Raw genomic sequence first — 26,144 nt, forward strand, 5'->3', positions numbered from 1 at the left:
TTAAATATACTTTAATGGTATGTATTTTTATAATTAATAAATAGGACATTACAATATGTAATAATTATACTTACATGAGTCCTGGACGCACATATCTAAATTAGACGTATAATTTTTGCCTCTTGTTTGTAGGTTAGCATTAACCTCACATCGCTTATTTGGTTTGAGGATGAGGCTAAAACAAAAAACACAATGCAATCTGACTCATAATAATGATAATAACAATGAATTGAATGAATCATAATATAGTATATGTATATATTATTTTACCACAATTAAGTGTTGCAATTAAAAAATTAACAGAGCAGTCACTAGATTTTGCCCTTGCAATGAAGTTTCTCATTATTATTATTAGTGATTACCTGAAAATTTGTTTGCCAGTCCAAAGCAATCTTGGCTTCAGTATAGCTGGGATGGGTAAGTCAATTTTCATTGTTGTGTCGTTACCCGCTATAAGGCAAGCGGCCAATTGGAATACTTGCTCTTTGGTCAGGAAACAGTCGCGCTGGGTGAGCAGGTACCCTCCGGTTATAAAATCCTGTGTTGCCGCAATGAGGAGTTCTCCATTTCTTGGAGTGACTAAATTAGATTTGTTCTGTAATTTAAAAAAAATTGTTGTGTTGCCATGATTTAACACAATTATTAATTTAATAGTAGCTACTTTTTAAATTTAATTTAGACTTACCCCCATCAGAATAAGTGCTTCCGCTCTTGCTTCTTCTGTCTGTGGTAAATGAAGATTCATTTCATCTCCGTCAAAATCAGCATTGTATGGTGTACAAACGCATTCATTGAATCTAAGCAGGAAAAATTAAGAGACATTAAAATAATAAAAAAAAATATAAGCAATTCCATGTTTTTTTTCAAATGGGGTGGGTAGGTACCTGAATGTTCTTTGTGGCTGAACCTTTGCTTTATGACACATAATAGATAATTTATGAAGTGAGGGTTGCCTATTGAAAAGTACCAGATCATCGTCCACAAGATGTCTCTCAACAACATCGCCACACTGAAAAAATATGTTTGGTGATTATAAATAATGTTTCATTATCATAATTATGTAATTTTTATATATTAATAAAAAATCTGGTAGTACCTTCAATTCTTGTGCTATTTTTTCCCTGTTGCCATACTTGAGAAACTTCTTAAAAGCGGATCCCCTCTGTTGAACATAATTGGCGCCGGGATGTTTATCGGGACCGTTGCAGACAAGAGAACGAAGCCATTGCAAATTGGCGGGAAACACTTTCTCAGGATATGTCAATATTTTTGCCACATGAACTGGAACTCCGACCTAATCAAAACAAACAAATCAGGCGTGTATAACATAATTCATTTATTTTAAAGGTAAATATTCGGAATCGCTGGACAACGATTATATGAAATATTTTTAAATAAAACCTTCTGATTTACCTTAATTACTATAAAAGGAGTCTGACTGCATTTGGGATATTTTTAATTTTAGCATTTTAATTTTTAATTATGTAAATCGAAAATTCACTTTCGTTGTATGGGATGACAGCTGGAATGATTTCTGTTGATGACATTTTCTCTGGTAGTAGTAGCTAGAATACATACGAGTAGCTATAATTTGAATCATTTCAGAATGCAAATTCTAGTTAGGTACTGTTTTGGCCAAACTCGAAAATAAAATATTTTTATGTTACTTAAAAAACTTAAATTATTTAAATTTAGGTATTATTATAATTATTGTTTTATTTAACCTAAACTATAGTAACCTAACCTATAATAATCAAACCTAAACTAACCTAACCTAAATCCTAACCTAACCTACATCCTAACCTAACCCATAATAATCCAACCTAACCTATAATAATCCAACCTTACCTAACCTAACCTATACCCTAATAATAATCGAACCTAACCTATAATAATCGAACCTAACCTACAATAATCCATCCTAACCTAACCTAACCTAAATCCTAATAATAAACCAACCTAACCTATAATAATCCAACCTAACCTAACCTAACCTGTATCCTAATAATAATCCTACCTAACCTATAATAATCCAACCTAACCTAACCTAACCTATAATAATCCAACCTAACCTAACCTATAATAATCCAACGTAACCTAACCTATAATAATCCAACCCTACCTAACATATAATAATCCAACCTAACCTAACCTATAATAATTCAACCTAACTTAACCTATAAATGTTGGGGAACCTTTAATAACGCCTGCTCGCATCCCCTTTAGAGTTATATCCCAGTTATCAAGTAGTTTGTGGGCTACGCTAGGTTTGTATAGACTGGTTTGTGATTTAATTCTACCTAATCCAACCTAACCTAACCTAACCTATATCCTAATAACAATCCAACCTAACCTATAATAATCGAACCTAACCTACAATAATCCAACATAACCTAACCTAACCTATATCCTAATAATAATCATACCTAACTTATAATAATCCAACCTAACCTATAATATCCAATCTATCCTAACCTAAATCCTAATAATAAACCAACCTAACCTATAATAATCCAACCTTACCTATAATAACATCACCTTTTTTAATTTTTCTATTTTATACAACATACCTAAATATCTTTATTTTATTTTTCGAGTTTGGCTAAAATAGTACCTACCTAGTATTTGCACATGGTAAAAAATATAGCCACTCGTATCAGGAATACAAACAAAAGAAAATTTTATCAACAGAAACCATTCCAGCTGTCATCCCATACAACGAGAGTGAATTTTCGATTTACGTAATTAAAAATTAAAATGCTAAAATTAAAAATATCCCAAATGCAGTCAGATTCCTTTTATAGTAATTAAGGTAAATCAGAAGGTTTTATTTAAAAATATTTCATATAATCCTTGTCCAGCGATTCCGAATAATTACCATTTTAAATAATCAAGTCTACAAAAGAAAACCTTGTGCTTTTTATGATACCTGCTGTATTTGAAGATTGGGATCGGGGGAGATGACAGTTCTGCTGGAGAAGTCTACCCTTTTTCCTGACAAATTTCCTCGGAATCTTCCTTGTTTGCCCTTCAGTCTCTGGACCAGACCTCGGCCTGGCTTTTTGGGCTGCAAAACAAATGATAAGTCACATAAGAAAAAGTAGAATCAAAAATCTCCGTTTATCTGAGGCTCAAATTATATGCTAGCTGGATTTATCATGATCCTTTGTTAAGATCAGATTATGTGCATTACAGTAAACTGTTAAAATTAGTATAGAGTTTGTATTAAAGTAAGTCCTCTCTTTCTACCCTGCAGAGTAATGGCGTAACGGAGCCCCAAAATACTTGATAAAACCATTTGACATTGTGCATAAACGGGCGGTCCGTTGATAGATTCCCCTACCTTAACAAACAGATTGCAATCTTTAGAGCACAGGCTTCAGGTGGGAATGCTGTCCTTGTTCTACCGGTATTTGAATGGAAGATGCTCAGAGGAACTAGCGTCATTGATTCCTTCGGCACAAGAGCATAGTCAGGAAATATGCCAAACGCGCGCCCAACAATTTTACACGGTTGACATTCTTCGTCACATGAGAACGAGTCATTTCTATGACTCAATCTTGAGTTCAATAGCTCGGCTATGGAACGATTTGCCGTCCTCGGTGTTTCCTTTCTCCTACCCCTGTTCATTCTTTCCCAAAAGGCCTCGTGTGAGGGGTTAAAGTAAAAAAAAATAATAATAAAATTACTTTGTTAATTTAATAAAAATAATAGCTGACTTGCCTGCATAGCGATAGGTATACCCGACATTTCACTGTTGATGTAAAGGGCACAATGGAGCTGGAGATAGTGCCAATCTTCTTGGATTAGTTCTATCTTTCCTCCGCTGGACATGTGCTTCTGGATCACATCGTTGATGAGCAGTATCTCCGACTGCTTCATGGTTAGGTCATCTTCATTTCTGCAATTGCATGATTGGCAAATGTCAAAAGATCAAGATAAACCCAAACTAATAAACTACCAAATACAGTGAAAAGGGAAAAATTCGATTTTTGCGAAAATAAATCATATAATTTCGTAAATCTGAATCTGACAGACAGCCGTGGCGGTAAAACGCAGTAAAATGTCAATTTACATAGTTATGCATCGTCCTAATTCGTATTATTATTTTGTAACTGAATTATTTAAAGGGCCAGCTGCGATGGAGATCGACTGCGAAATTTGATGTTCACAGATATATTGTATTTTTATGAATTTACCCCACGTATCTGAATATAGCCCGGCCGCGAGGATAATCAGTCATTAAAATTTGATCAACGCGGAAAGTATGCAGTATTTTTACGAATTTACTTTGCATATCTCGATTTAAAGGACTGACTGCGGCAGAAATCGGCTGCGAAATTTCGATTTACGCGGAAATGTATCGTAATTTTATGATTTTACTTAGAATATCTGAACTCGAAAGGCCGACAACGGCTGTAATCGGCTGCGAAAATTCTATTTTCAGTAACTTTTTTCTTCAAATTTTGAATTATGTGTGAATTTGTTAATTCGAAATTTGATGTCCCGTGGATTTTGAATCGACGGGGTTATACTGTAATAAAATACAGAATGTGCACAATCTAGTATTGATATATTTACAGAAGCACTGATGAATTTCCTAATGTTTTGAAATCCATCAACAACACTGTCGATACAGTATTTGGTTGTGTGCGGGCAGCCTAAGGTTTGACACATTGAATGATTGAAGCATAGTTCGACCGGTCAGTTCAATACCTCGGCTGGCTAAGTCTTCCATCACGATACAAGCAACATTTCCGCATACTGTGATGGTAGTAGAAGATTTTAAAATATTCTCAGGTTATGCGTAACCCCAGAATGTTTGTCTTTCTTAAAAATATAAAATAGCAATTCCAGCTTACGTTCCAGGTTTGAGGTCTGACACCACACTAGGCCGGATGCAAACCGGGGGTACGGGGAGCCGAGTGAGCACTAGGTCTTCAGGCCGGGAGCGGTGACTGTTCATGCCCAGGAGGGGCACATCGTCCTCTGGAATACGGCTCAAGAGTTTCAGCACCTACAATTATAAATTAATACACAAATTGACATACTTTTTATTTTGACTAGCGCAAACCTGTGAAAAATCCGGGGGATTATTTTGAAAAATACAATTAAAATATTCTATCGACTCGAGCGATTTGTGTCACATATATACATATACCATATTATTTAATTAATACCATTCCTCAATATATCAATATGGAGACATGAAACTGCTTACTGCGGTTTAAAGCCAATGGATCCAAGTAGATTTCAGTCTATCCCATATTTTTAGGTTATATAAATATGGCACATTATGGCAATGGATCGCTCAAAATGTTTTTGCATATACTTTGCATCTAGTAGGTACCTTCTTTATCGGTAGTCTAAATTATTCTCCACATAAGCAGTTAGAATTTTGAAAAATTCATAGCAATTTTAAATTCAAAGCAATTTTAAATACAAAGCAACTTTAAATTCAAATTTATTTTAAATTCAAAGCAAAGTTTCACGCAAGAATAACGCACATCACAGACAATTGAAATTAGTATGTTTGATTATTTATTCTCCTCGTATCAGAATATGGATAGTAACTTGCTTGGTTTAACACTAACAGTTACCACCCATCTTCTTTCTCCTCTTTTATATACTCTTTTTAGACAGTTGTTATAAAAGGGTGTTTCAAAACTCCATAGTTTGTGATGCAAATTACATTGAGAGAAGTTGAATACCTAGAAATCCCACATAGAAAAAAACTTTACAAATTTCATGATGCCAGAGCTCAGCGTTTGCCAGTTTTAGCTGAGACAACAAGTGTGCTCAAAGTACCAATAAATTCAAATAAATCTAGGTTTAACTATAGTTGTTATAAACTCCATAGTTCATGATGCAAATTACATACAGAGCAGTTGAATACCTAGAAATTCCACACAGAAAAAGCTATGCAGTTTCATGTGTTGGACAGTTTTAGACAAGACAAAAAGGGTGCTCAAAGTGTTGTCTCGGAGGTTTTCTCGCAAACTCTCCGATTCAATAAAACTCCGGCTTCAACAAAACACTTGGACTTTTACTGTGATAGATTGACATTGCCTCTGATATCTTAATTGGCCAGCGGTTAGAATAATCTGGACCCCGACCTGAGGTTCGCACCTTATTTATTATCCTATTATTCTCAACAGCTGATGCCATCTATGGGTAACCTGCTAAGACTAATCTAGTACCATCTATGGTTGAGCTCATATACTAATATAAAGGATATTAAATTATCCATAAACTTACATGTAAAGGGTTCATGTCAATCTGCAGGGCACTATTAAGCATCGTGGCCAATTCCCTATTAGATTCCTTGGCCTCATGCAGCTCACTTAGAACATTGACCACCATGGGATCAGAGGCCTTCTTGCTCCGGTACTTATCATGGATGATCTTCAGGATGCCGGCGGGGCTCTTCTTTACCATGCCGTTGACCTCCCCGCAGTGGGGACACTTATTGGACTTCTTGGCCTTCTTCAATATCTGGGCTCTCATCGCCTTTCGTGTCAAGTACGAGAGGTTTGGATTCAACAGGCGCTTCCTGAAGACGCTCTTTTCTGATTCTGAGATCAGAACGCAAGCGCATTCCTGTAGAAATGTAAAAAAAAAAAACAAACAGTAAATGAGAATACATATTATAACCTCAATATACAATATGCTTGTTTATAGTCAACTCCCGATAGGCAAGGATGTGCACTCCATTGAGCCAAGAGCTATGCACCCCAAGAGATGAAGGAAACTACACTTTTGTTTTTCATAATGGTAGTCGATTTTGGAGTAATGCAAGGAGAATTAAATTCAATGAAAAATAATACGCAACTCAGCAGGACCAACCCGATTGACATTAATATGGGTGATATTGTCACCGAAATGGAAGATAGGGCCATCAGATCTAACAACGTCATATTATATAACGTTCCCGAGAGCTTGTCTGATGAAAAGGCAGTCATCATTACGGAAGATAGAGACAAAGTTTCTTCGGCTATAAAAGCTATCGACCCGTCATTAGATCTAATCAACGTCAAAGTATTCCGACTGGGTGCCAAGAAAATTGCCAACAAAAATCGTCCAATTAAATTGGAATTTACAAACAATATCGCACCGAGAACTCTCCTACGTAATAGCACCAAATTTAAAGACGGAATCAAAGCAAGTAATGACTTAACCATCCTCCAAAGGAATCAATTGGTGGAGCTTAGAAAGCAGTTATTGTTCCGTCAAGAGAATGGTGAACCAAACCTTACCATAAAGTACATAAACTCCAAACCAACTATTGTTACAACCCTTCCAAAAAACGACACAATGTGAACAAACTGAAGTGCTATTACCAAAATGTCAGAGGCATGAAAACTAAACTTAAGGACTTTAAAATACATGCCCCAACACTGCCACATGACATCCTCATTCTTACGGAAACCTGGCTGGAACCATCCATCAACTCTGCTGAGCTTGGTCTACCCCACCATCATATTTACCGGTCTGACAGAAGTCAACAAACCAGCGCTAAATCTAGAGGCGGTGGCGTCATGATAGCTGTCAACAAGATACATCCTTCAAAACTTCTGAAAACCAAAAATTCTAATGTGGAGCAAGTTTACATTTTACTAAACGGCAAAAATCAAAAAAATATCATAGGCAGTGTTTATATTCCGCCATCATCAGATATAAGTGTATACAAAAGTCATTTCGAGGATATTGAACAACTGTCGTTTAAATTTCCAAATAGTAAAATCACTATCATCGGTGATTACAATTTACCAAAAATCAACTGGGGTACCCGCGACAATTCTACATTATCTCAAAACTCTAGCTTAACTGACACAGAAAAAGAAATAGTTGAATTATGTGATTTCCTTAACCTAGTTCAATTAAACAATGTAAAAAATGACAATAATAGATTACTAGATCTTGTTCTTTGTACCGACTTGTCAACTGCGGTTGAAAAGTCACTCGATTCAGTTCTTCCCCCTGATTCTCATCACCCACCTTTAGATATTACTGTATTATGTAACCCTATAAAATGCCAAATTAAAAACCAGACACAATATCCTAACTTTAACAAAGCCAATTATGTTGCAATACGCGATTATCTATATAACACTGACTGGTCTATACTAGAAGGAGGTAATCTCGATGAGAATATTAAAGCCTTTTACGATCATCTATATAAAACCATAGAAAACTTTGTCCCAATTAGTTATAAACTATCTTCAAATTTCCCTCGCTGGTTTAGCAAGGACCTCATTAACATAGTAATTGAGAAGAAAAAAGCGCATAAAATTTACAAAGAAACAACAAATCTTTCTGATTTTATAATTTTCAGCAAGCTGCGAAAAGATTGTAATAAATTATCAAACATTTGTTATAATAATTACATTAAGAATGTGGAATTTTCGATTGGTAACAATGTAAAACATTTTTTCAACTATTGTAAAGCTCAAAATAACAACAACCTTGGCATACCTGAAACTATGCACTATAAACTGAAAACTTCCTGTAAAATCAAAGATATTGTCAATTTGTTTGCAGATTTTTTTAAGGATGTATATGAAACAGATATCCCTGATGAAGACATTCCAAACTTTGAGTCCGATATAAATTTACAACTATCTCAGATACATATTGAGATTAAAGAAATTGCAGCATGTATCAAACTACTGGAACCTATTTTTGTTGTTTGTTTTTGGGGTGTTATGCCGTGTTGCGCTAACTCCTTCTTTAGCCGACGTTTCGGACAGCGTTGCAGTGTCCATCATCAGGGCAGATCCGGTAGATCCGGATCAGAAACAAACAACAAAAATGCTTTTGGCCGTGAGAATCTAAAAAACTTTACTGGAACCTAAATCGTGCTCAGGGCCAGATAAAATTCCCCCCGTATTTCTAAAAAACTGTGGGAGTAGTGTCTCTTACCCTCTGTACCTACTATTTAATCAATCACTTTTAACAGGCAAGTTCCCACAAATATGGAAAAATAGCTTTCTCACTCCTATATTTAAAAGCGGAGACAAGTCTTTAGTTGAAAATTACAGACCAATATGCATACAATCGTCAATACCAAAAATTTTTGAAAGGTTAATTCTCCAAAAAATATGTTCTTGCATAAAATTTAATATCTCATCATTTCAACATGGTTTTATCTCTGGACGATCTACCTTAACTAACCTTACACTGTATGAACATTTTATCTCTGGTGCTCTTGCTAATAGAGAACAAGTTGATTCAATTTACACGGATTTTAGTAAAGCCTTTGATAAGGTTTGCATTAAAATTCTTATAAATAAATTGTCTAAATTAGGAATAAGTGGTAATTTATTATGTTGGATTAAGAATTATTTATCAAAACGTGTACTAACTGTCTGTATTAAAGAACACTTATCTTACGAATTTGAAGCCACTAGTGGTGTGCCTCAGGGTTCGCACCTTGGTCCAATATTGTTTATACTATTCATAAACGATGTCACTTCCATATTCACTGATGTTAACATATTATTATTTGCTGATGACATGAAAATATATAAAATCATAAAAAATATATACGACTGCTTGTCCCTCCAATCCAATTTTATAAAATTCGTAGAATGGTGTACCATTAACAAACTTACACTTAACATAAAAAAATATCAAATCATGAGTTTCTTTAGAATTAAAAACCCTATCAAATATAGTTATTCTTTTAACAATCACAGTTTATTGTCAGTACCTGTAATAAGGGACCTTGGAATAACCTTCGACTCTAAACTACTATTTACCAATCACATTGATATAATAACGGGCAAAGCAATGAAAATTCTGGGCTTCATTGTAAGAATTTGTAAAGATTTTAAAAATATCCAAACATTTAAAATACTATATACAACTCTGGTTAGGAGTCATTTAGAATACAATTCCCCCATATGGAACCCTTTCTACAAAAGCCATGCAAACTCCATTGAAAGAATCCAACGCAAATTTCTCAGATCAATTAATTTCAAATTAGGTATTCCCGCGGTTGACATAAACTATGAATCTTTATTACAAAAAATGAGACTCTTATCGTTAAAACATAGAAGAATACTCAATGATCTTATTTTTTTATTTAAAATAAACAATAACTGGTTTGACTCCCCTGAATTGGTCTCATTAATAAATTACCATGTACCTAGTAGACCGACTCGACTCAAAACACCTTTCCACTGTGACAATACTATGACGAACGCAGAACAAAACTCAACCATAAATCGCTTGCATATTTTAGGCAATGAATATGCTAATATTGATCACGCTGCCGGTAATCTGTCTTCATACAAAAGATGCGTTAAACTAAATTTGTTTGCTAGTACCACGTAAATACATCATGTAAACATAATATGCCTACCAGTACTTCTAAAACCATTAATGCACTTGAAATCATAAGTACTTGTAAAATTTATCATATCGGTTAACATAATCCAGGATTTATTACTTTTTATATTTAAATCATTGTCGGTACCTTGAGATAGGTATCTTATTGGTACATTTTATTGTTTTATTTCAATCTTTAAATTTTTATTTTTACTTTTTCCTAATAAATTATGGTTTGTACTTTAATACTTTATATTTTAAACTATTCACTTTACAATTTACTTTTATACATTATAGTTTTTATACACTACTTATTACCTTACTTTTTACCTATTTTCTTAAATTTTACTAACATTTATACTGTTATTCTTCTTGTTGTTGTACTATTATAAGTATGTCAATTATGTTAATGGCACGTGTTGTGCCGTATATGTGTAAATAAATAAATAATGCTGCCACCATGCCATACCAACAAGATGGCTTCAATTCTAACAAAAAAATCCACTTATAAAAGTTTTTATGAAATATGAATTTAGCTCATCAGGGAAATGGGAACAAACTAAATGCAGGAAGGTGGGGTGACCATTTCTCTTTCTGTGATTTGTTATTAAATTAATCTGACCGTATGCAGGCAACTCGCACTGTAATATCATTACTTAGTCCTCGAAAATAAAATCTGCTTACAAATTACTAGTACTTTTTACTGCTAAAAACTTAACTACAGATTCCAAATAATGTAAACAAAAGTTCGGGCTTGTTTCCATTTAGTTAACACACTTCTAGAAATATGTTATAATTTACCCACCTCACTCATTTTTGCCTCGCTACGCAACCTGATTTGTAGGCGGTTCCGTTAAAAATTAACATTTAGACCCTGCGCAGAAAAGTCCGACAATGTGTGCTTTTTGGCGGTAAACGTAAGACTGATGACGTAGTTTATTCAAAACATTCTCAAACCCTCCTGATGCCAAAAATATGGTCAAGTGGTTTGCATCCAGCTCGTCAAAATAATACCCAGATTTTATATTACGGCGAGTCTATCGATTTGCATGTCTATGATTTAAATGCATGTTTTTTCATCTCCCCTAACGTAAATAGTTGTTTCTTGTAGTAATTAAGTTTAAACGAAGTGTTATTTCAATTATTTGTGTGCATTGACAAAGAGGCAGATAGTAAAATTTATTTCCTGTGATTAGATAATTTTAGTTTTGGCACGGTCTAAAAAAGAGGCGGTGAAAGAATGAATGGTTTAAATTGTACTCACTTTGCAAATACTCTGCAAGATGTTGATGATGGCCCTGAAGTATCCCACATGGAACACGGGCAGCGCGAGCTCCAGGTAGCCGTAGTGCCCCACGCACTCGCGCAGCCCGTGTCCACACGTCTGGCAGTTAGCGTCCTTCTGGTTGGTGCCCTAGCCAATCAAATAAAGTTTTTAAAAAAACAATTGAATGCATGGTAAATCATATAGGACAGCAGATATTTTGAGACAATAATACTAAGTTTTTAATTTTGTAAATATTAAAAAATTACAATTTCGGTGACTTTCTCAACTACCATACTAGGCTCGTGCCTGTATTATGGTAGTCGTACATGATTTATGTAAGAATAACAATAATAAAAACGGAAGAGGAAATTGTTATGGCAAACAAAAATTTTAAAAATGTATAAAATTATGGAAACCATATTATAAAAAGAGAAGTACATGGCTAATTTATATTCATACTATTTTTGAGAAGTGAAAACTTACAAATACTTACACCCATTGTACTTAGATTTAACAAAGCAATATGAATTACACAATAGTCAGGGGCAGAGGCGGCTCTAGGGATTCAGTCGTGGTAGGTCATTTGAAAAAAATGTGTGACTAATCTTTATTTGATATTGTGAAAAATGCCCATATATTATTAACTATATCAATTTGTTATAGAGTTTTAGAGTCGCGGACTCTAAATAAATATTATGTTAATATAATAAATTGGAAATAAATACACAATCCATGTACTTACGGCAAATTATTTTTAAGATATTAAGTTTTAATGTAGTTGTCCACAACATTAAAATAAATAAAATCAGTGTTTGATTCTATTTGACAATGATTTTTTACGTTTTTTGTTTTGTTTCATTCTAAATCGATAACAACATAAATAATTATTCTAATCCTTTCCCGAACTATGCAATTGAAAAACAACCATTGTTCCACACACTACAAGCGTGTAAAATGAAAAAACGACATTTGTTTATGTCACCATCTCTGTAAAACATATAATATTCACCGTGTTGTCTCCCCCACGGTCATGACCTAAGCGTCCCTAAACTTTCTTCGGAAGCTAATTTTTACTTCGACGAAAAATATAGTGCCATCTCGTTTATTCTATGGCGCGCGTAGGGACAGAAGATGCCAAATTGGACATTCTTTAAATTGACCCAGCGAATCGTGTGGACTTGTGAATGAAAGCTTCTATTAGAGACAACAGATGTCACTGCTAGTCACTCGCCGCCGCCGCTGTTTCGCGTTACATTTTAAATGTTTTGATGCACATAATTGATTATTATATTTATTATTGTTGTCTTATAATTTTGGGGGGTCAAACACCAATTGACCTAAGGGAAGAACCGCCACTGGTCAGGGGTTTACAGACGGCGTGAAGTAAGGAAAACTAGATTATTTATTTGTGGATATTATTTTCTAAATTTATGTGATTGAGTTAGGCCTGATTTAGTATCTAATGGCGATCTTATACGCACACAAGTATAAATTTCAAAGTATCTAATGGCGATCTTATACATCCACAAGTATAATATTTAAAAATATCTAATGGCGATCTTATACATCCACAAGTATAATATTTAAAAATATCTAATGGCGATCTTATACGCACACAAGAATAAATTTCAAAGTATCTAATGGCGATCTTATACATCCACAAGTATAATATTTAAAAATATCTAATGGCGATCTTATACATCCACAAGTATAATATTTAAAAATATCTAATGGCGATCTTATACGCACACAAGTATAAATTTCAAAGTATCTAATGGCGATCTTATACATCCACAAGTATAATATTTAAAAATATCTAATGGCGATCTTATACATCCACAAGTATAATATTTAAAAATATCTAATGGCGATCTTATACGCACACAAGTATAAATTTCAAAGTATCTAATGGCGATCTTATACATCCACAAGTATAATATTTAAAAATATCTAATGGCGATCTTATACATCCACAAGTATAATATTTAAAAATATCTAATGGCGATCTTATACGCACACAAGTATAAATTTCAAAGTATCTAATGGCGATCTTATACATCCACAAGTATAATATTTAAAAATATCTAATGGCGATCTTATACATCCACAAGTATAATATTTAAAAATATCTAATGGCGATCTTATACATCCACAAGTATAATATTTAAAAATATCTAATGGCGATCTTATACATCCACAAGTATAATATTTAAAAATATCTAATGGCGATCTTATACGCCCACAATAATTGTAAGTTTCGCTCTGAATAAGGAATTTGAGTCTATTTTTTTATTAAATTAGATTAAATTCAAACTGAATGTACTGCTATTTTTTTTAAAGTTCGTTTTGATGGTTAAATTAATTCTCCAAGTTTCAATATTTTTTAGACCTCCAAAACGATTACAATCCAAGCGATAAGAAGCGGGAAGGTGAGTGTTGTCATTTGTGCGCTGAACGTCCAATGGTTAGTGCATTTTGTAAGGATATTTTTTTTATTCTTTAGTAAGGAATTCCAGTACATTTTTTTATCAATGTTTACTGTCTAACTAAATTAGGGTATTGTTTTTTTAATTTCAAAATTTCATACTGAAATTAATTGATAACTTTAGAATTTATGATTGTCATCAAAACATTGCCAGACAAAGCCCTTACACTAAAGTTTACACGGTATCATCAATGTACCTATGTAGCTCACGCAGCGGCAGTACGGCGGGCTCTCGCCAGCAAGACTGCTTTGCTTTTACGTAAATTTGAAATAAATCTTACTTACTTATTTTAACAAAAACGTTAAATTGGCATGTAGGTGATTTCAGTCGCGGTCGCACTAGTTGTTTGAGTTGCATTATTTTATGGAAGTTTCAATTTTACCACTTTGAATTTAACAAAACCTTCTAAAATGTCAGGAGATACGGTGAGGTTATTTAAAACAATCGATAAAACTAAAATAGACAAACACAAATCATCTCAAAAACTCAGATCAACATACCCAACTACACAATTCAAAACTGTACAGCGTACCTCTAATTATCAAAGTACGCAAGAAAAAAGAAAGAGATGTGTAATTATTATGTTGTACTAACTTAACACAGAGTAAATTTGACATCAGATTTCGTTCGACCAATCATGGAGCGTATACACAGCTTTTAAAACATTATTTAAGAACGATTTATTAATTCTGAGAGTAAAAATATAGAAATATATAAGTATATTCAGAATCGGTGTTTTTTGATCTAACGTGAATATATTTTTTATTTCAATTCCTTATTCTTTTAAGTCTTTTGTTTGCTTTCTCTGGGTTTTACCGCCGTTTCAGTTTAGTTGTGATGGTTATTTAATACGACAGCAGTGATGTGCATATTATGAAATACAAACCATTCGCCTATCCAGAACGCCGTGCATGGCTGGTGTTCTCTGCCCATCTTGGGCATAAAGATTCTTTGTGACTACGTGGAGATGTGCCTGCTGCTGTATATTCGCTGCACTGTCCACCCCAAACGTAACATGAGATCTGCACACATACAATAAAATAAATATACAATAATATAACCTTATTTATCGGTGTTCATATAAACAATTGTTTTGAAAGTAATATAAGTTACGAGCTTACATTTTTCGAGCGACATCAGTCTCCCGATATTGTTCTTTAGGCATAGTGTTTAAATATAGCAATGTAATTCAATCAATATCGCACTAAACGCTAAAAAAAATATTAACAAAACACATGCCGGACGCGTCAGATGTTCCAGTTCCAAACTGACGTTTGTTTTGACATTTCCATAGAAGAAGCATGATTTGCCAATCAAAGTGACCGCTAGAGCGGCTAGAGATGGGGCATGGAATCGAGTGCACTCTGGTCCATGACTGTGAAACAAAGTTTTGTTTCTTCAAAGTACAAAATGAAAATCAATGTTTTTCAAATTTATGTAAGTATTTTATTTTTTCATTAGGTATACTCGTCGTTCTTCTAAAATTCTTTACCTTCCATGCATATATTACCTTTATAATATTTAGATGATAGAAGAAACTAGCATATTTAAAACTTTTATGGCAGGAAGAGCATTGCACACACCGCTCTGTTTATTATTAAAAAAAAACATTAACTGAGATTTTTTTCAAGTTTACTCACTAATTAATTTTATTGTTCAAAATAAACAATCACTTAATTTTTACCACTTTTTATTGTTTAGGAAACCAACGTGCAATGCTATAAGCAACAAGCAGATTATTTGTTTTTAGTAAAATGGTGCCACAAAATATGTTTGCTGGTTTCGAATAGGTAATATTTTATGTTTTATTATTGTATGGGAAACGAAGTAATGAAATCTGCCATTTGTTACCTTATTTAATATAAAAAGTACGAACGAAAAACGAAAGCTCAAATCAAAAAAATATATACTACAAAATCGACTCCAAATGTGATGTAGATTCACCAGTTTCCCGCTTGTACTACGAGTTTCCGGATACCATGTATAAACAATGTGATATAATATATTTATTTTATAATTTTTTTAGAATAATCACAAAGAAACTATACTAAACCGGTAGAATAGGTATTAGATACTTTCACTTATGGCACTGGAGATGGGGAAATCGTTTTTTTGTAATGATTTGTCCGAAAGTGAAAACTAATGTTTTTGTAATTTAATGAAATACGAACATTTTTTACTCAAAAAACATCACTGTATGGCCCTAGGCTGAATTTGACTACAATTTATGGAGTTACAAAATAGACTTTAATTTAGTAGCCAGTACTCTTATAGTTGGAGTGTGATTCATTCACCAATCAATCATTCATATATATATATATATATATATATATATTATTTTCAAATCACAAGGCCGAATACACTGAATATAACCTTCCTCCTTACTTGTATGAGACCTCTTTTGTTGTTTTAATTAACTAAAACATTTTAATAAATTTAAAAAAATATTAATACCGAATTTTTTTAGGATCTCATTCGAGTTAAGAGGCCAATTTGATTCAGTGTCCCGGCCTTGTGTTGTGACATGGGAAGTTTTGCTTGAAATGTGTTTTTTTGGATTTATTAAAAATATTTTAAACAAAGCTTAGAAATAATCTATTGAATATATATAATTTTTGCTTTGTTAACAATTTTATTAAAATTATTTACAGGAATATATTAGAACATAATCCAATAATTGTTCACACATGCCCCTCATTAACGTAACCTACCTAGCACTACCTAGCTCGATGTATCGTCGTTGCTATGATTAACATTTCACCATCTGTTTGCGTTGTTTCGATATTCGTTTTCCTATGTTTCTTGCGGAGCGCGCCGTTTTTGGCTTGTCAACTGAAAGCCGCGCTAATTTTTATTGAATTACATTTGTTGTTTGTGAGGAACAGTTTTCAAATATGGACTGTTTATAAGTAACGTCGTTCATATTTGCACACATTGTGACCGGCGTTTTATAAAATTGCCACCGATTTCAAGTCGTATTGTTGTTTTACTTCTTCGCGTTCTTAGACCTTTCAACATGCCTTTATTGAAGAGAAAAGCCTTTGAGAAGTCATCAGGTTCCGAATTTCTCAGGGACGATGAGGAAGTGTTTCACTGTGAGATCACCGACGAAATATTTCGAGATTATGAGTAAGTAATGTTATTGTCGGCTTAGCATTACGAATTATTTTGATCGTACAAGTTTTAACCGTTGTTAGTTTTACTAACCCTCATTATCATGTCGTTTACGCAATTGTCCATGCGTAACCCAAAACTTGGATCGGCGCAGTTGTCACTTTTGGTGAATTACTTTGCCGAAAATAGTTGAAATCTTCAAAATAGTTGAAGTTTTGTGAAAAATTATGAAAAATTGTGCATTTTTTATAGGGAATACTGCGAAAGGATCATCCTTGTCAATTCCATGGTTTGGTCATGCGAGATGACAGGGAAACCGAATCTTACCTACACGGAAGCGTTGGACAGTGAAAAGAATGCTAGGAAATCATTAAGAGATTTTCCCATGGAACTTCGCGTTCCAATATTGTACTTAGCTTCCCGCACCAAGCGCTGTACCTTTGCAGAGATGTTGGACGATGTGTTCAACTTCGTGAGGGACCGCTACTTCGTGGGGGAGACGGTGGAGGCCTGCCTGGAGGGGGACTCGTGGGCCGAGGGGCAGATTCTGTCAGTGACGGCCCCCAAGCAGCAGCCGAACGCCGGCGGGTAAGTCTCCTTTATTATTTGTCCTACTAATTATGAGTCACAAGTGTTGTGAAATTGTTTGCATAAGATAAGTCAACAAGAAAAATACTACTGTAGTTATCTAAACATCTTAAATTATTGTTCAATGACATAATTTTTTTACATTGTTGTGTAATTGTTTTTGTTTATTTTTTCTTGCATATGCATTTTTGACAGAATGATTATTTTTCAAAATAAATTGAATAGCTAAATGTCCTCTAGTAATGAGTGGTTTGTAAGCAAAAATGCTGCTCAACTGTTTATTTTTTGCCCTAGATTTGATAATTTTGTGCACATAAAAAGCTGAATAAAGCTTTTTGGCAAAGAATACATTTAAAATCTGTAAGCACTAAAATTAGTACCGCTCTAGTGTAATAGCACCATCCAGAATTGAACCCTCATTTGAAATGGCTTTAGCCATGTTTGGTGACCAGATCTGAATAGCCAGGTACTTCCCACCTTCCTCTCCCCCATCTCCTTCCCCACCCCTCTACTTCAGCCTCACATCGTACCCCAATTGTGAATGCCAAAGTCTCCCTGGCTCCAGATGGTTGGGAGCAGTTGGGACTCTTGGTGCGGTATTCACATTTTAAAAAATGTGAATATTACATTTGTGTTTTTATTACAAGCTTACCATGTAAAATTAAATTATCAGTCCTGTTGTAGTCTTCTAATAAATACAGTTGTAACGAGATTATTAAATCAATGCACAATTTTAACGGTGAACACACTTAGGACGGGTTGTTTCGGAGAATTTGAACAATTCATCAAATTTCAACGTTCATTTTCAAGTTCTGTGAAAAACTTATTCAAGTTCTGTTTTTATATCATTGTAGGCTAGTTGCTTGACAAAACTGAAATAAAAACAGAACTTGAAAAAGTCTTTCACAGAACTTGAAAATGAACGTTGAAATTTGATGAATTGTTCAGATTCTCCGAAACAACCCGTCCTTAGTCTTTATTTTGTGTACAATCAATTTGCAAGTATGACAACTTTAACAAGCACTTTATGGGTTCACTGAGGAAACGGGTTACACCGTATCATTCCTCATGAAAGAACGTAATATGTTCCCTCAAACCATTGTTTTACCAAAAGGGTTTCAATGAATATTTTCTCCTTGTTTGGGTGAACTCCTAAAGTGGACGGTTTACTAAGTGTCGCTTGGATCAGTCCTGCCAGAGACTGAAATAGCTTGGAAGGAACAGGAAAGCAACTTGCTCTCTAGTTCTGAAGCGTGACTTATTATAGGTCATCTTCTCCAGAGATCACATCTGTAAGCCAGAGCGACGGGGTGAAAACTAAACAGTTAACAGGACTAAATAGTAGTCGCCAGGTAATTATCAAGAGATGAAACGACGCGGAAATGAGAAAGTATTCAAGATCGAAGAACAGATATCTAATAGATGAACAATTCCATTGTACATTAAATTATATTGAAGTATCTCGTAAGGTTTAGCCAGCATTAGCAATGTATGCGCCTGAAAATATTTTTTTTACGACTTGATTACAAAACATTGACTTTTGTCTGCTTTCGATAAATGTAATATGCATGTATAATATATGTAAACCTTCCGGAAGAAATGCTCTAAATGATAGTGAAAACCCTATCAAAATCCGTCGCATAGTTTAGAAGAACTAAGCGCACAAAGACGCGGATAGTGACTTTATTTTATACTATTTAAAGATTCATAATTTAATATCATTTTGTTACGTTAACATTAACTAATTAATTATAATAATTAGAATAAAATAACTTTGTTTTTAATACCACTTTATTGTATATATTTTTAATATATAAAACCAACCCGTTTCGGTTCACCCTAAACCTTCATCAGGGTTATATGAAAAACATTTTAAAACAATACAGAGTTACAGTGTATTTATCGGTAAGATAGAAGAGGGAGAGAGAACATCAACTTTGGGGGGTGGTAAACTAAGGTGGAGAGGAGGGGAATATGTTTAAAATGCTGCTATTTTACTTATTGTTTATTTAGTAAATTGGTTTTATTTATTTTAGGGTTTTTTTTATTTTCAGAGCTTCTAGATTGTTCAAATATAAACAGTTTTACACTAAAACTGCAATGTTTAAAAAAAGTGGTTGAACACTTGAGGTGCCTAAATTGTGTAGGTTTTACAGAATTCGCAACATAGATAAAATCACTCTTAATAAATCCTCGGGTACAGATGTGCTGCACAGAAATGGGATAGGTTTATATACTAATTAATTATTCAATTTTCAAATACTAAATAATCTATAGTAAACTTTTGTATGCAATCTGACAGCACGGTGTTCTCTTTTTCTAACACCATTTAAATGTTATATTATCTCACCAAAATGAAAGCATGAAATTTATCAGTCTGGGAGAAATATCTCCCAAAATCTACAGGTGTTTGATGTCTGGGAGAAATATCTCCCAAAATTCATCTAGGATAGTGGTTCCCAATTAGTCCCCTTCGAAAATGTGCTCAAAACTCGCTACCCCTTGTAGCAAAAATAATATTAGTTTTAAAAATAAAATTATCTCTGAGAAATATCTCCCGAAATTGCTCTAGAACCCAATCTCGCAACCCCTTGTAGCCAAAATAATAATCATGTATTGTTTCATAGTGCTTTCACATAAACGAAGTATTAAATTCCGTAAGCCAAAATGAAACTTTATAATATTAGTTTTCAAAAAAATTTATTAGTTTATCGACATTCATTAACTTTAAAATCTTAACCCTTATTAATGGCCTAACAAGAATCTAATAATAATGGAAATCACATGTTGTTATTTAAGCATAATGGGATAAATTTGCAAGTTTCTCTTTGCACAGCTCTGTATAAATATATTTCTGCGATTTTAAACCCTCCAAGCAACCTCATGTAGCCCTGGGGTACGTGTACCACTGCCCTGGGGTTTAAATTGAGTTATTGTTTAATTTCAGTTCCCCGTCCAAGCCCTCGTCCCTGTACTGCTACGAGGTGGAGCAGTTTGACGACGAGCTGGAGGGGGACGCGCTGGGCCGCGTAGCCATCGTGCCTCACGACCGCGTGCGCCGAAGCCGCGGCGTGTTCACTCGCGAGAAGAATAAGCTCTACCTCAAGCAGTTCGTGGAGCAGGGGCCCGGAGGCGTCATCAGGATTAAGGTACGCACTTTCTATGTATTAAATCCATGATATTCTCTCTAATGATGGAGTAACACCTTCTTGCACCAGAGTCCCAATAATTAGGAGTGGAAGATACTCTCACTACAGTGAAAGGCCTCCGTGGTCGAGGGATAAGGCTCTCGACTAGCAAGCCGAAGGTAGCGAGTTCCAATCCCGGTGTGCGTAAGTAAATTTTATTTGGTAAATTTGCGTTGTTTCACAATTTATTAATTTGAAAAAATATATAGATACTTGCGCCACGTTCCAGAGTGGAAGACACTCTCAGTATCCACTTGGTGTTAGACCACCATTCTGAATTGAAACGTTGCTTGAAATGGCTTTAACCGTGTTTCGTGACCAGGTCTGAATAGCCAGGTACTCCCTCACCTTCCTCTCCTTATCGCCTTCCCCTCCCCAATACCTTCAGCCTCGCTACGTACCTCAATTGGGGATGCCATAGAGCTAAGTTGGTCGATAGCCGAATCTCGATCAAACTAATAACTCACTGCGCCATGCTGCTATTCAGATCAGTACACTGAACTTAGTTTCTGAATCTGATATTAGGTAAAGCCATTTCTGAATACCATGGCGATACTAAAAATCAGCATCCAATATCAAGCATACTTCGGTTGCGTAATGTTATATGTTGGCGAATGAATGAAGAGTTGTAGAACAACATTTAACGGTCAGTCGCACGTTAATCACTACACGCTGCTTACGAGGATCATCAGTCCATTTCGTCAGCACTACATCGTCGACCGAACAACGCTATACTATATACTATTACTATATGTAGGAGAAGGTTCAGTGCGGCGCTGATCGCATGAACTGATGGGCGCGTGTTTGTACAGTCTTATAAAATTATTACTGACGTTAGTCTTCACCCTCTTTGGGATTAATCTAGTAATTTTTACAAAAAATAGGAATGCTAAGCTAAAATGTTTTCTTGAAGTATGTAAGACTTTGTTTCCAAACTTTGACGAATACAATATTAATAAAAACGATTTAATTAACTGAAGACGACCCTATTATATTAATAATACGTCCAACTCTGGTGGAATAGAGGCAATATGAACAGCGCTGGCCGCTAGAGGCGCTTTTGTAGCGTATTGACTTTGACATTCCTTTCAATGGCGGCAAATTGAATTTATTTACTACTTGGTGGCGGTGTTTTGGGCTTTCTAATTTGTATTTTGATCAATATTGATAGATATATGTATAAATGTCCCACAAAGTAGGTTCTGTGGATGCAGTTTACAAATGTAATAATTACAAACAACAAAGACACTCAAAGTCATTTTATACGATGCCAAAAACGTTGACAGATTAGTTATAATTACTGTGGGAATTGAATTGAATTAATAGTAAATAAATACCCCATCATATTAGTTAGCCCTCATCAAACATAAAAGTATTTTATTATCTTTCTAAAACGTCAAACACAGAGTTAATAGCCGCTTTCATATTTTTTGTGTAAAGCAAAAAAAAGCAGTAAAGTCAGGTAGTATGTAATTTACGGAATTATTAATTCTCCGTCACTTCCCCTATTCCGCCATTACACTACTGATGATTTATGTCTTTTAATTCAAATCCAACTTCAAATCTTTATTTAGTTAACTTTGTAAATAAGAATCTACATTGGATAACTCCACAATCTAATCTGTGGTTTTCATAATCAGTATGTGAAATTATTTACCTACGTCAAAGCTGTGGGACTTGCAATGTGTTAAAATAAATTTCCCAACTTTCAAGTGTACTTCAAATTGCCCCTGACCCAATATCTTTTTGTGTAATATTTTGATTCGATAGCAGCGGGAAAAAGTAACACTTCCTGGTTGATGAGTGTTGCCGTATTCAAATTAATATAAATCTTGAGACAGGTTGTTGACTCTACCCGTTTTAGGTATCTGTTATTTTTAAATTAATTATTTGGCTTGCATATTATAAGCATTGAAACCAGAGTTAAGTTAAACACACAGTACTCACACAGATGCATTTTTTTGTATTCAGCACTTTTCAAATTTGGTGAAAGTGAAATTTTTATATATTTTTTATTAACTGTAAAATGGCGTGTCTCTGTCAATTTTAAACTTTGAAACTAAATAACTTTTATGCGCAGACAAAATATTTTTATTTATAAAAACTCTATGTGTGGTGCAGCCGTAAAAAAAAATATCTATGATATTAAAACATGGTGATACCATTTTTTATAAGCTTATTACAATGATAAGCTAATTCAAAAGAAATAACTACAGTAGAACCCCGTTAATTCGAACCCCGATAATTCGAAAAAACGTGTGATTCGAAATTTTCGCCAAAAAAATTTCCGCAGAAAAATTTTTTCATACAAAAATTTTTTTAATTCGAAATTCGTAATTCGAAATTTATTTTTGTCCGCGCACGAAAATTTGTTCGTGTAATTCGAAAAAATTTGATTTTTGCGAAAATAAATCATAATATTTCGTAAATCTGAATCTAAAAGTCGGCCGTGGCGGTAAAACGCCGAAAAATGTATTTTTACGTGGTTATACATCGTCCTAATAAGTATTATTATTTTGTAAATCTGATTCGATTTACACTGGAATGTCGTACTTTTTCAAATTTATTTCGAATATGTGAGTTTGAAGGGCCGAGAAAATACGTTTTACGCGGATATATGTCGTAGTTTTACGAGTTTACACCAAATATCTGAATTTAAAGGGTCGGCCGCGAAATTTCGATTTACGCGTAAATTTATCGTATATTTACAAATTTATTTCGAATATTTTAATTTAAATGGCCCGCTGCGACGGAAATCGACCGCGAAATCTCGATTTACGCGTAAATATATCGTATTTTTACAAATTTATTTCGAATATCTGAATTTAAAGAGCCGGCCGCGACGGAATGCTGCCGCGAATTCTCGTTTTACGCGGAAATATATCGTATTTTTACGAATTTAAATTCAGATATTTGAAAATAAAGGACCGGCCGCGACGGAAAATTACCGCGAAATCTCGATTTACACGGAAATATATCGTATTTTTACGAATATCTCTATTTAAAGGGTAGGCCGCGACCGGAATTTGAGGAGAAATCTCGATTTAAGCGTAAATATATAGCATTTTTACGAATTTATTGCGAATATCTGAATTTAAAGGGCCTGCCGCTACGGTAATCGGCCGCGAAAATAAAGAAATAATTGGTATTAATACGAATTTACAACTAAAATACCACCCGGATTTGAAGAGGCGGCCGAGAAAATCGATTTTCGGCATTTTTTTTTTCATAAAATTTCGAATTACTTGGGAATTCGTTAATTCGAAATTTGATTTTTGATGTCCCGTGGATTTCGAATTAACGAGGTTCTACTGTAGTTGGAATATTCTAGTAGTTATATCGATAGACACTTACTTAACAATATAAATAACTCAAAACTATTATCGTTTTTAAAATAATAATAATAATTTATAATATATATAATTCATTTTTAGAAAATGAATTATATAAAATATATTATGATAAAACTAAACTAACAGACCGAACGATTAGTCATAATAGACCCAATATAGTTTTACATGACAAAATTAAAAAAAATAACTTATATCATTGATGTCGCTATTCCAAATTCCTGTAATATTCAAAAATCTGTTTCTGAAAAAATAAGAATATGCACATATTTAGGAAATGAGATTAAAAGAATTTGGCATTCTCAAACTGTAATAATATTACCATTTGTTATTTCGGCTACTGGCATTACACCTAGCTCTCTCATCAAAAATTTAGGCATATTAGATCTGTCAAAGAATTTATATATAAAAATGCAAAAATCAGTCATTTTAAATATTTATATTGAGGGATCAGTAGGATTTATAGGTCCAGTTAGGAGTTCTACCGAGCCGAACCCTCTGATATGAAAATATTTGGAGTCGGTGAATTATTTTCCCATTTGATCTCTGGTGAATTGATGTGTTGTTCTTGAATTGTTTTGTATTTATTATGCTTATATAATGCACTTGCATAATGTGGATTGACTAGATGATAATTTGTGGAAAAATGTGTGGAAGGGTTTAGTTTTTCCTGTGGGGAAGATTTAACCCGGACATAAAGTCGAAATAAAAATAAAAATTTTATGTTTCTCTTTATGAAAATATCTTAATAAAACAGCTCAATTTAACAGACAATACTATTAAATATAACTAGAAACCAACTAATTTGACACTTATTTTCGAAGCGCTTGAAAAAAGTCATAAAAAAAAAGCGAGACTTGTGCACATATCTGCAATGACAAAATCACCCCAATTACGGTCTTCTGAAGACCTACTTATGTAATTTCTCATTTGTTTCCAGGAAAACACAATGGAAAAGTACAACATCTCCAAGGTGAAGTTTGACCAGATCTTCACGGGCGCCGCGCCAGACTTCCCGTCCTCCAAGAAGTTCGACAAGGTGACCACCATGGCGCCGGCCGCCAAGGCCAAACTGCTCAACGGGCAGAAGAAGCACCAGCAGACCATGGCCAAGTACATCACCAAGACTGATAAGTTTGAAGGTAATAATTATCTTTTGAATCCTTCATAAAATGTAAGTCTTTCTGGAAATTGTACACCGTTGCCTAAATTAATGTAACCATTGTTATTGTTTGATTGTCGTATGTGTAAAAATGTAGTATTATACCTGGTGACATATTGGTGAGTTCCTTAGCCCTGGACCCAGATTCAAAACCTGGCAAACAACTGCTCTAATCTGCCGTTATTTTTAGTACTAGTTGAAAGCACAAAATTAATTTCACGCGAAATTCGCCGGTAATCGGTAATCTAATTCAATAAACCTAGAATCAAGAGCCAAGGTTTGTACACCAACGGGTTGGGTTATATTATTCTTACACACTCGTTACTATACTGCCGTCTAGGTTGCCAGAGCTGACCTTCCCAAGGAGTTGAGGAGGAATCAGGGCTGTTTTACCATGCACCAGGCTTCATTATTGTTGTTTTAGGACATTACAGAACAGCCTTCGCATGTTCTTCTGTCAATTTCGCTCTGCCATGTTTTTTGTTTGAATAAGTTTACAAAATGGAGTCTTTTCGCAAGCGTAAACATGACATCCTGAGGGTAAATGAAACGTACATTATAATCTAGGCGTTCATAGGTGGCACTAATTTAATTATTTTATTCAAATAAATTTTTTTTAAAGTTATGCTTTAAAATTTTATGACTATATATATATGA

The 26,144-nt window shown here is 34.1% G+C and overlaps 2 protein-coding genes across 3 annotated transcripts in view; one reads left to right on the forward strand and one right to left on the reverse strand.

The window, feature by feature from the left end:
• Polr3A (RNA polymerase III subunit A) overlaps window positions 1–15,347 on the reverse strand; it is a 28,132-nt gene extending 12,785 nt beyond the window's left edge. Inside the window, exons 1-12 of the mRNA XM_089641199.1 lie at window positions 15,207–15,347; window positions 14,972–15,107; window positions 11,597–11,746; window positions 6,259–6,600; window positions 4,863–5,017; window positions 3,724–3,901; window positions 2,930–3,067; window positions 1,097–1,294; window positions 885–1,009; window positions 686–797; window positions 363–595; window positions 75–175 (exon numbers count right to left, since the gene is read on the reverse strand). Of these exons, the coding sequence (XP_089497325.1) occupies window positions 75–175; window positions 363–595; window positions 686–797; window positions 885–1,009; window positions 1,097–1,294; window positions 2,930–3,067; window positions 3,724–3,901; window positions 4,863–5,017; window positions 6,259–6,600; window positions 11,597–11,746; window positions 14,972–15,107; window positions 15,207–15,250 (1,912 nt within the window). The 5' untranslated portion in view covers window positions 15,251–15,347. The remainder of the gene's footprint in view (window positions 1–74; window positions 176–362; window positions 596–685; window positions 798–884; window positions 1,010–1,096; window positions 1,295–2,929; window positions 3,068–3,723; window positions 3,902–4,862; window positions 5,018–6,258; window positions 6,601–11,596; window positions 11,747–14,971; window positions 15,108–15,206) is intronic.
• A 1,545-nt stretch (window positions 15,348–16,892) lies between these two features.
• Acf (ATP-dependent chromatin assembly factor large subunit) overlaps window positions 16,893–26,144 on the forward strand; it is a 36,546-nt gene continuing 27,294 nt past the window's right edge. For both annotated transcript variants that reach the window (XM_089641201.1, XM_089641202.1), the window contains exons 1-4: window positions 16,893–17,214; window positions 17,452–17,787; window positions 20,735–20,936; window positions 25,266–25,467. In XM_089641201.1, the coding sequence (XP_089497327.1) occupies window positions 17,102–17,214; window positions 17,452–17,787; window positions 20,735–20,936; window positions 25,266–25,467 (853 nt within the window). In that variant the 5' untranslated portion in view covers window positions 16,893–17,101. The remainder of the gene's footprint in view (window positions 17,215–17,451; window positions 17,788–20,734; window positions 20,937–25,265; window positions 25,468–26,144) is intronic.

The sequence above is a fragment of the Hesperophylax consimilis genome, chromosome 16 (genome assembly GCF_061612785.1).
Source record: "Hesperophylax consimilis isolate HC1 chromosome 16, BYU_Hcon_1.0, whole genome shotgun sequence".
NCBI lineage: Eukaryota > Metazoa > Arthropoda > Insecta > Trichoptera > Limnephilidae > Hesperophylax > Hesperophylax consimilis.